Genomic DNA, 11901 nt, shown 5'->3' with positions numbered 1-11901 from the left:
GGTCCAGGTTTTCTTAGGTGCCGCCAGCAGAGACAATGCCTTTCTTCTCCTGTCTCTGAAGCGATGTTACATTGAACACTGGCAGGATTTTCCAGCCATGCTTGCTCCAAAACTGGAAAATCCCACCCAAATCAACAGATTTTTACATGGACTGCACTTCGCCCGCTACAATTCCCGTGGCAGGTGGGATTGGAAAATTCCCTCCTGTGTCTCAGAAGAATTACACCATAGGAACGATGGTAAACTGTGCCAACAAAGGCTCTGATTTCCCAACTTTTATCTCTAATTCTCTCTGTTCGTCTTCCATATTAGGAGAGAGCCATCTAGTATCACCCCAACTCTAACTCGAATCATGTAGATGAGAGACAAATGTCCATCTCTATCTCCTTAGACTCCATGAGTGACATTTCATTGTCAGTAAATGATACATCCTTGTTGATAAAGAGCAGTTGTACAAACAATGTTGCATCCTTTTATCAATAATACAACCTATCGCAAACAATTCATATCAACCTATTGCCCTATACCCGTGAATACTAAGACATTTAAGAGTAATAATTCCTGTCAAAACGTCAGGAACAGAATCTCTTTTTAAAATACAACTGTTCAGATTTGGTGCATAGATTTAGGCAGCAAGTGAGTCAAAACTTCTTTAAACACATGTTGCTTGTTTACCAATAAGGGCCAGGATTCTCTGGCTATTTACACCAGTGGGATTCTCTGATTCTCAGCACACCCCTCCTGTGGTGGCGTGGGGTGACCTGAATGGAAAGTCTAATTGACAGCGGTGTGACTAAAGAATCCTGCCAATAGTGAACAGCGCGTCATCTTCAATCTTTGGGAAAAACGGGGCTGGGAGGCCGAAGAATCTCACCCATTTTGTCAAATTAAATTCAGTCTGCTGAGTTCAAACCCTTTGCTTATTTCTTTGGGCACTATATTTTGTTGTCAGTGTCAAGTGTGGGTAGAATCCTGGCAGAGCGAAAATGTAGTTTGTAGCAATTAGCAAGTTGAGAAAATAAAATGGCAACAGTCCCTAACATTGCTTGAAATGGTAAACTCTTTGCTGCATTTTAATCATGGGTCTCACAGGTCATTTATCAAAACAACTCACATTAAAATTCATTCAGTTATGGGAGCATCTTGCGCTCTATTTTACCATTGTGTCGCACCCGTTTTCAGGTGCAAAAACATGGTAAAGTCGCCTGTGAGGACATTAACACGATCCGCGCCCATGTCCGCGCAGATGACCACTTTACCGAAACCTGAGAATGGCGGTGATTCGATTCGCACCCAAAACAGGCACAACGGCGATTTAAATGCAACAGCATGCATTTCAATTGAATGAATGAATTGCCCACCCAACTTTATCAACACTTCCCCCTTTACCACCGCATTTGCCAATCCGGAATCGCACCAAAATGAGCCTGCTGAATAAAAGTCTGAATCGGGCACTCCAGTTGCTGAAGAGCAAGTTGAGCGCTTCCAACAGCTCTCTGACTCAGATCGGTGGTGGGGGGAGAGGAGGGAGGTGGGTCAGATCATTCTCAGGTTGGGGGGGTAAGGATGAGGAAGCTGGTCAGATGTATCTCTCGTGGGGAGGTGGGGGAAGGGAGGCCCAATCGTCGTTTGCTGGTGGCGATTGGTGTGGTAGAAGGGGATGCAGGGTAGTAAGGGGGTTTGAATAAGGGAAACAGTGAGGGCCATTGCTCCCGCTTTTCATCCCAGACAGATTTTTCCGCTTTCTGTGGCCCGGGAGCGATCTAACACGGGTGCGCTTTTCCAAATTTTTTTCCAATTGCACATGCGCAGTTCAGAGCTCCGATCATTTTGGGCGCAATAAGCCCTGCCCACAACGCAAATGGGACCTGTGATTTGTTTTTCAGGCTGAGTGCGTATGGGGGTGCCTGAGAACAGATTTCCAAGTCGGATCTGAATTAAGCCCAGAATCAGCAGTTAGAGTGAAAATGGTAAAATCAGGCCCATTGAGTGTAGTGGTGACGACATTGGACTAGTAACCCAGAATCCCAGGCAACTACTCAAAGGACACAGGTTCAAATTCCACTCCAACATCAGATGGAATTTAAATTCCAGTAATACAACATGGATGTGAGAGCTAGTCTTAGTAATGGTGTCCATGAATTTGCATTGATTTTCGTAAAAAACTATCTGGTTCATCAATGTTCTTTAAGGCAGGAAGTCTATTGTCCTTACCTACTCTGGTCTATGTGTGACTCCTGACCCACAGTAATATGATTAACTCTTAAATGGTCAAGTCATTTGCTGGAATTTTACTGCTTTGCCCGCCCAAGGCTCATAAGATCCTGTCTAGGCCTACGGAGAATGCCATTCTGCAGTAAAATTCCAGCCATTCAGTTCAAGGGCCATTAGAGATGGGTGACAAATGTTAACCCAGGCAGTGACATCCACATCCCATGAAAGAATAAGAGAAAACAACGTACTTTATAAGATCTGAAAACATTTACACTCTCTCTGTTTGGTTATTCCCATTGGAATTCATGGGAAATTACTTTAAGTAGCAGGTGAGTAACATTAGGTTATCAGCCAGACATTTTACAAGCTGTTTTATTCTGCCAAACAGCCAGGCTATTAATAAACATCCAGATTAATCTATCAACACTCACCATGGATTTTCGATGCACGAGCTCCCTGTGCTCCTAAAGTAAAGTATTGTAAGAAAGATTTGTGAATGGAAAACTCCACCATACCTCAGCATGTGCCAGTGCATTCAGGAGAGAGGGGGAAACAAAAGCCATAGTACCACATTTTTAATAAAAATTGTTGGCTTAGGAACATCGAGTGAAACATTATTTGACGTGAGGAATATGTTTAATTTGTTTCAGTGACTTGTGCATTTGTTATACCAGAATGAAGAGGTTTCCAGCTACTCAAGAGGCCAAAAATCTGGAGCATAAATATCAGTGACCTCCAGAGTAAAATGATATACTATCTGCTATTTTCCCAGTTTTGTATCAAAAATTGTAAGATTTTGATAATACTACTAATTTTTAGAATTCTGTACTGGTTTGAAGTAACATTTCATGGTTTTGCCTCAGGTATCTTTTCAGACAGTTCCGTGTGAATTTCTGCTCACCAGATAATTAACAGTTAAGGCAGCCTGGGAACAGGACAGCAGTGGTTTGCAAGAACCTGTCCTTGATGCACTTAGTAAGTTTAAGTGTGTCAAAAAGCTTGTGTTCAAGCAATTGTCTTTGTAATAATTGCATAATGTGCAATTCAAGGCTTCTTGTTAGCCATCAGCCCCTCCTTCTTGTTAGCCATCAGCTGTTGAATTCTTACCTTACCTTGACTATGAAGTTCTCAGAAGCTTGGGAAACTGATGTTAAACGGCAAAAAAAATGATAATATCACTGTAATTAAACAATGAATACATTGACAATCTGCTTCTTCTATGGGATGTACGCCCACACTGTCTGATGTTAAATGTGGATGTGGGAGGATAACAACCAACATACTTCCATTTTTCTTTTCGAAACCTGTGCAGACTTGAGGGCCAAAAGGCCACGTAGGGATTTTATGGAAATCATTTTGTAGTTTCCTGGAAGGTACAACTATTCAAGTTCCACATTATACTGGTTTCCAATATTTCATCATAATAAAAGTAACTTAAAGGAATTAGAACAATTCAACAACTCACCAACATGTTCAAATCTACTAATAGCCTGTCTGTCAATCAAATCCAATTAGCACATATGATGAATCAGTTAACGGCTAACTCAGAAATTTCGTACTCACTCCATTTAAGGCCAAGCACTATTTACTCATTTAGTTGCCTTCATGCTTTGCTGGTCTTGTAGAATTCAATGCTGTAACAATAGAATTTGAGAGATTACAGCATACGTTACACATTTTATTATTATTATCAGCGAGCAGCTTAATAAGTAAGCAACAATTTGAATTTACTTTAATGGATGAGCATGACATGTTTCAACTGATATAATGACTGGCTGTTCAAACTGTTTTTGGGTAGTTCAGCGGTGTAGCAGTTCTTCATTTAATAGTCACTATAGAAGCACATGCTCATGATTCGTTGGCAAATTGAATAATTGTTTTATCTTAAAGAGCTTTGGCTCATCATATGTACATAGAGGACAAGAGGTGTAAATGTCAAAGGGTAAAACTGAGAGCATAGCTGGAACTTTACCACCCCACACAAAACGGAAATGGCACAGCCGAGGATCCAGCAACAAAATTGCCGTAGGCCTCTGGCGGGAATTTCGGCTGGCCCAAGCAAGGCCATAAAATCCCGCTCCATATGTTTTCTTTTCATTCATTCATGGGAGAAGGACATGTCTGGCTGGTCAGCATTTTATTGCCCATCCCTGGTTGTACAAGGGCAATTGAGAATCAACCACATTGCTATGGCTCTGGAGTTACATGTAGGCCAGATCAGGTAAGGATGGCAGATTTCCTCCCCCAAAGGACATTAGTGAACCAGATAGGTTTTTCCAACAATTGACCATGGTTTTATAGTCATCAATAGATTCTTAATTCCAGATATATTTTATTGAATTCAATTTCTACCGTCTGCCATACCAGGATTTGAATCCTATCCTCAGAACATTAGTTGAGTTTCTGGATTAATAGTCTAGCAATATTACCACCAGGCCATCACCTCCCCTTAGACAGAGCAATAGAAAATCAAACAATAAAATGTGCACAGTTCCCAGCTAACTCATTCCTTCACCTTGACCTGGCTACACATATGAATAATATTAAAAATAATCCTTATCAGTGAAAATAGTTGCAGCTGGGCGTATTTAAATAGCCTGAGTTGAGTTATTTTGTAGGCAAACACATATTATTGCCAATCCAAACAATTTTCCATGATGCTGTGCACAGGATTAGCTAAATGCAATGTAGAATAAAAATAAGGGAGAGCGAATCAATGAGGTTATTATTGCAATGTTTCGAAACCATAAAATAATGACTTGCATTTATATAGCATTTCATGCAACCATTGGATGTCTCAAAGTGCTTTACAGACCATGAAATACTTTGAGAATTGTAGTCACTTTAGGAAGTACGATAGTCAATATATATCCCACTGACAGGACAGACCCAGCAGAGGTGGCGACACAGTGGTAGGCAATCAAGAGGGAATTGTCCTTGGAGTTCTGAACATTGACTCTGGATCCCATGAAGTCTCATGGCATTGTGTCAAACATGGTCAAGGAACCTTCCTGCAGGTTGCCATTGAACTCCCCCTTCCCCCCTCCACTCTCCCCTTCCCTTCACTTAGCAGATGAATCAGTGCCCCTCCATGTTGAATACCAAAACATAGCTCAGTGGCTCAGTGGTGCCATGACAGACTGAGCTAGATAAGAACTAAAGGACATACGTAGCTACCACACTGCAGCAATATTAAGAGTACCAACAAAACTTACTTGACCTTGTCCTCACCAATCTACCTGTTGCAGATCAATCTATCCATGGTAGTAAGAATGATCACTGCAGACAAAGTCTCGTCTTCACATTGAAGATACGCTCCATTGAGCAGACCTAACAACTTGAAACTGTGCATCATTTGAGGCATTGTGGGCCAGCAACAGCAGCAGAATTGTACACAACCACAATTTGTTACCAGCCAGGGATCAACCCTGATTCAATGAAGAGTGTGGGAGAACATGGCAGGAGTAGCACCAGCCCCTGGTGACACTGCAAAACCTCCCCCGGGAAGAAATCTCTGCCTGCGGACTGATCATACGGGAATAATTTCTGCTTGAGGGTCCAAATCTATCACTTCTAAAACATTTATAACCATAACTATTGCACCAAGAAGTATAACCACTATCCCTTTGAGAACCTGTTGCACATTCAGCGATTATTCATTCCGCTTTAAGTTCTTTACCATTCACCTTATAAACAGCAGCATCTGCACCTCGAAGTTCATCACATTTGACAACATCATACCCAATCTTTATGTCCACCTCCAAGACTTTACTGCAATCCTTGAAGAAGCATTTCACATCCTGCTTCTGGACCTGTTAGCTGAGCCTGTCACTGTAAAACCATGGCATCTCCTTTCCCTGTCTCTCTTTTCCAGGCAGTTCTACTGCCATGAGACTGTCTTCATGCTTGTCTTCAGTGAGTTCCCCCACTGTCAACATCCTGGGCTTTACCGTTGACCTGAATATGAACTGGACCAGCCATATAATAACTGTGGCTACAAGAGCAGATCAGAGACTGGGAATTCTGTAGTGAATAACTCACCTCCTGACTCCCCAAAGTATGCCCACCATCTACAAGTTATGAGTCATGTGTGTGATGGAATACTTTCCACTTTCCTGGAGGAGTGCAGCTCCAACAACACTCAGGAAGTTCAACACCATGCAGGAAAAAGAAGCTCGCTTGATTGGCACCCCTCCCTTTACCTTAAATGTTCACTCCCTCCATCACTGATGCACTATAACAGCAGTGTGTACCATCTAAAAGTTACATTATAACAACTCACCAAGGCTCTTTCAACAGTAGCTTCCAAACCGTTGACCCCTACATGTACAAGGGCAGCATGGGAACACCATCACCTGCAAGTCCCCTTCCAAGCCACTCACCATCCTCACTTGGAACTATGTTGCTGTTCCTTCAGTGCCACATGGTCAAAATCTCGGAAACCCCTAACCTAACAGCAGTGTGGGTGTACCTACACCACACGGACTAGAGCAGTTCGAGAAAATAGCTCACCACCACATTCTCGAGGGCAATTAAGCATGAGCAATAAACGCTGGCCTAACTGCAATAGTCATCCTCTGTGAAAAAACTCATCAAATTGCTTAATCCATGTTGTATAATTCTAATTGATGGAGAAATATTGGGCATGACAAGGGGATAAATTTACTGCTTTTCTCTCAATTGTCAATGAAATCTACATTCATCCAAAGAGGCAAACAAGGTCTTCATTTAATATCTCATCTGAAAGACATTGGCAAAAATTTTATGCTTTTTCCATTGACGTGTTTTTAAGCAGTGGAGGAATGTTGGATTGAAGGCCCAGTAACTGGCTATTTAGGGGCCATTTCCTGCCCAGCTTCAGCTGTTAAGCTGGTGGGAGGATTGAACTCACATGGGGGAAGGCCAAAAATCTACAGCGTTACATCTCAGGTGCAAATTGAGGGGTGGGGGCACCTTCATTAGGAGCCCCCTTCTTGAGACTCCCTTTAAGTTCAGTGGCCACCTGACTTCCCTTCTCCTGCAGTAGGATTTATGTCCAGAATCCGGCGTTTCAGAGGCAAGAGTGCTACCAAGTGAGCCACAGCTGAAATGCCATATCTATTAATCTCAACATTAAAAAGTGGCAAGCAGTTGAGTCAACTTTGGAGTGTAGTTTTTCTAATTCTTGAACAGACGCAGGTATTTATCAGCAGTATCTCGTGTGAGACTTGTAAATAAACTAATATTGTTCAAAGGTTAGGTGGGGATAAAGGTGAATGAAGGAATTGGAATTCAAGTTTGTCGGAAAGATGACAAATGTAATCAAGTTTCACAGGATGATTATTGATATTTGTTGGTGGATAAACATTTTGGTAAGTGGTTGGGTTGAAGTGGGGGAGGGCAAGCGGGATAATAAGTTATTCTGTTAAACTCTGATTCTTTGAATAGGTTAGGGTTAGAATCATAGACAGCATGGAAGGAGGCCATTTGGCCCACTGAGCTTGCACCAACAACAATCCCACCCAGGCCCTTTCTGTGTAACCTCTGTATTTACTCTGTAGATCTCCCTGACATGTAGGAGCAACTTGGCATGGCCAGTCAATCCAACCTGCACATCTTTTGCCATGGGAGGAAACTGGCGCACCCGGAGGAAACTCAGACAGACACGAGGAGATTGTGCAAACTCCATACAGTCACCTGAGGCTGGAATTGAAGGTGGGTCCCTGGCACTGTGAGGTAGCAGTACTAACCACTGCACCATTCTGATGCCGATTCAGTTTAATGGTTTTCTGAAGATGTTTATTTTGGACATTTTGCCATGTCCACTAGAGCTTTGTTTATTGTCTTATGCCATTTATCTTTGAGCCTGAATAGTGATTATCATCAGATGGTTTGGCCATGGAGACCATCACAATGGATCTGATCCTGTCTCCTCCTGATATTCCTACATGCACAATTTTGAGCAAATATCAATGGATCACAATCATTGATGGGATCCCCGGACACTTGGTTTTCTCATTATAGAAGATTATAGAAGTTAAAGGACAGAAAGAGATCATTATCCCCATTCTATCCAAAAGTCTATTGATGATGCTGAGGCGATGGCCTCGTGGTATTATCATTAGACTATTAATCCAAAAACTAAGCTCATGTTTCGGGGACCCAAGTTCAAATTTCACCACGGTGGATGGTGGAATTTGAATTCAACAAAGACTATCTGGAATTAAGAATTTACTGATGACCAGGACACCATTGTTGATTGTCAGGAAAACCCAGTTGGTTCACCAATGTCCTTTAGGGAAGGAATTCTGCTGCCTTTACCCAGTCTGGTCTACATGTGACTCCTGAGCCACGGCTATGTGGTTGACTCTCAGCTGCCCTCGGCAATTAGGGATGGGCAACAAATGTTGGCCAGCCAGCGATGCCCATGTTCCAAAAATGAATGATAAAAACATTGATCTAAAACCCCACCTGGTTCGCTAATGCCCTTTAGGAAAGATTGGCTGTAATTCCCTGGTTGGCCTACATGTGACTCCAGATGCATAGCGACTGGCCCTGAAATGACCTAGGAAATCACTCAGTTAAAAGCAATAAAGAATGGACAAAAATGTTGACCCAGCCAACGATGTCCACATCCCGTGAATCAGGTAAAAATTGTTTGCTTTTCCACATCTAATAATGTCCTGATTTTAGAGCTGATAACACCAACTAATATAGTTTGAAAAATAAACATAATAAATGAGCAAAGTTGTACAGAACACCTATTAAGAAAAAGTATACTGGACACAAGAAAGATGAGCAGTCATTGCCCATTAACCACTTAGGTACTGTACATCTGTCAAATTCCCAGACCAGTAAACATAATGAATCATATTTTGCAATAATTGCAATAATTAAAAAGGTCGAATTTATCGATTAGCTTGCCTACTGAGTGTCCATAAAAGGAAGAATTGGAATTCCCTCATTGCACTAGCATTGTCCAGCACTGTGCAACATGAAGCTAACACTGGTCTTCCTAGCTTGCTGCATTGCAAATGGAATAGCAGCTCCAGAGAGAGGATTGTTTCTGAACCTGGTAAGATTATGTGGAAACATTTCGTACACCAACTATGCATACAAGGCAATGCAATATCAGTGAACGGTGGTGAGATTATTCTGAAAGAGGTTACCCATACTATTATTGACTCATTACCATGCTTTCGGGGCAAGGTTCCTTTCCTTGCAATGTCAGTTGAAATCCTAGAAAAGTAGTGTCATTTTTGTTTAGGCTTCAATGACCTCTCCACTCAAGATATGAAAAAGGGTGTAGGAAGACTCAGTTAAATTGACTGAAATATTTCGAGAAACTTTATCTGTCGTAACAAGGATGTTTTCTCTTTATTTAATAAATCAACATGTCAGAACTTAGAACTGTTCTGGGATTTGACCAAAAATATGTTCAGTGAAAGACCTAAGTACAACATGTCTGTTTTGTAAAATAACTCAAAAGAAAGCTGGATGATTGATTGTTCTACAGAAATGATTAATACTTCTGTGCTCTGTAAAAATGTATAATAGTTTTAGAGATCTTCACTTACAATTTTTCCATATCATTCATGTTAATAATACCAGTCTATTTTCCTTGCTGTATTTTCAAAATACGAGAGGTGTATTGGAAAGAGTGCAGAAGAAACTTATCCGCATGTTGCCTGGTTTGGAGGATATGGGCTATGAAGAAAGGTTGAACAAATTTGGACTGTGTTCATTGGAGCATCAGAGGATGAGGGGGGACCTGATAGAGGCTTCCAAGATTATGACAGGCTTGGATAGAGTGGGTCGTCAGAGTCTTTTTACCAGGGTTGAAGGATCAATTTCTTGGGGCATAGGTTGAAAGTGAGAGGGGGAAAATTTAAATGAGATGTAAGAGACAAGTTTTTCACACAGAGGGTGGTGAATGTCTGGAACGTGCTGCCGAAGGAGATGGTGGAAGCAGATTCTATAGCAATGTTCAAGAGGTATCCAGATAGATACATGAATAGGCAGGGAATAGAGGGATATGGACCATGTAGTGGTTAGAAAGTATTAGAATAGAAAGGCATCTGTGTCGACAGAGACTTGGGGGTGCTGAAGGGTCTGTTCCTGTGCTGTACTGTTCCTTGTTTCTGACAACTAATCTGGTGGATACATTTTTAGAAATTGCATTTCATAACCACACAATTAATTTGGCTGTTTGATACTAACATGCACAACATGTATGTTATCTTTTTCAAAGGATAATGGGAGGCTCTGCGCTCAAAGCTTTCAATGCAAGAGTCGTTGCTGCCAGAGAGAAACTGGACTGAGTCCAGTTGCAAGGTGTGCTGAAAGAGGTGCTGAAGGATACGAATGCTCAAATCATGTACGTACTCAATGTTAAAGTGACCTTCACTAATAAAAAAAACTAGTTATTTTATCAGCCATTGGTTGGATCCAAACATAAATGGAAAAATTTATTCCAATTGCTGTATCATTGCACTCCTGAGGTCTCTTTGCTGCTTCTTATTGCGGCAAAACGCTATTCACCTTTATCATAACAATCCCTATACTCCAAATACCATTCATTCTGTAAATAACATGATAATGCATTATATAAATGTAAAGAAAATCCATATCTGTTCTTGTGTAAAGCACACTTATTCTTGTTAATCTTGCCCCATCAGTTTCTTCCAAATTCACAATTTTAAGAAGGGAAGGTTTATATTTGTGGAGTATCTTCCTTAACGTCAGGATACTTCCAAGTGCTTCAGAGCCTATTAAGTATTTTGAGATGTTGCAATGTGCACAACACAGCTGTCAGTTCACAGACAGCTGGATCCCACAAACAGCAATGTGATAAGACCAGATAATCTGTTTTGGTGACTGTGGATAAATATTGCCCATACATCAGGGAGAACTTCCCCACTATTACATTCATTGGTTTGGCAATAGTGGGGTGGGGATATGGTGAAGGATACAATTAGATTTGCTGTCAATCTTTGCCTTGTTCAAACAAATCCAACTAATGTTATGGTATTGCACTACCTGTTATGATGATTAAATTTGATTTATGGCTACACAGTCTTGACGTGCAGCAATCACAGATTCACTTAAAAAAAAGTAAATGACTCCAACCCTAGGAACACTAACTTCCTGAGCCTATTTTTGAAATTGAGGAAATATTGAAACTATGTCTCTCTTTTCAGCTGCTGTATGATGTCTATTACAAATGCCCCTGTCAAAGAGGTCTGAAGTGTGACGGTGATAAAACCATCATCGGTTCAATAACAAACACCAACTTTGGTATCTGCAAGAATCCGAGCAGCATTCCTTAATTCATAAAGGCAAGCAATGTGCCATAAAGCCAACTCCATCCATCGACTTTACTCCAATGAATGTAAAATTGCAATACTTCTGACCAAATTTTGCAAATATGGCTGTAATCAAAACACTCATATGAATACAAGATTGTAGACATTCATTCTGAACTATTAGGTGAATTGTTGCAAGCAATCTTGTTCTGCATATGAAACTAATACAACTTTTAATATTCTGTTCAAACTAATGCTAACACATTTAATAATTCATTCTATTATGACTTGCTATTTTTCTCCAAATATCTTGTGCGTCTTAAACTGACCATTAATGTCTCAGTGCTGTTAAATGTTTTTTCTGAAATTTAGCACAATATTGCACAAGGATTTGTTCAACAAT

General features: G+C 40.9%; 1 protein-coding gene across 1 annotated transcript; it reads left to right on the top strand.

The window, feature by feature from the left end:
• The first annotated feature begins 7502 nt into the window (after positions 1 to 7502).
• Positions 7503 to 11522, top strand: LOC145356768 (colipase-like). The gene is made up of 3 exons (XM_080209636.1): positions 7503 to 7565; positions 10445 to 10570; positions 11394 to 11522. Exons 1-3 carry the CDS (start codon positions 7503 to 7505, stop codon positions 11520 to 11522), a joined length of 318 nt encoding a protein of 105 aa, XP_080065762.1.
• Positions 11523 to 11901: the final 379 nt, after the last annotated feature.

Source organism: Carcharhinus amblyrhynchos, chromosome 22 (assembly GCF_965287045.1).
Source record: "Carcharhinus amblyrhynchos chromosome 22, sCarAmb.v2.hapA, whole genome shotgun sequence".
In the NCBI taxonomy this organism is placed as follows: Eukaryota; Metazoa; Chordata; class Chondrichthyes; order Carcharhiniformes; family Carcharhinidae; genus Carcharhinus; species Carcharhinus amblyrhynchos.
Note: the sequence above shows the minus strand (reverse complement) of the source record. Positions and strands in the feature narration are given on the sequence as shown.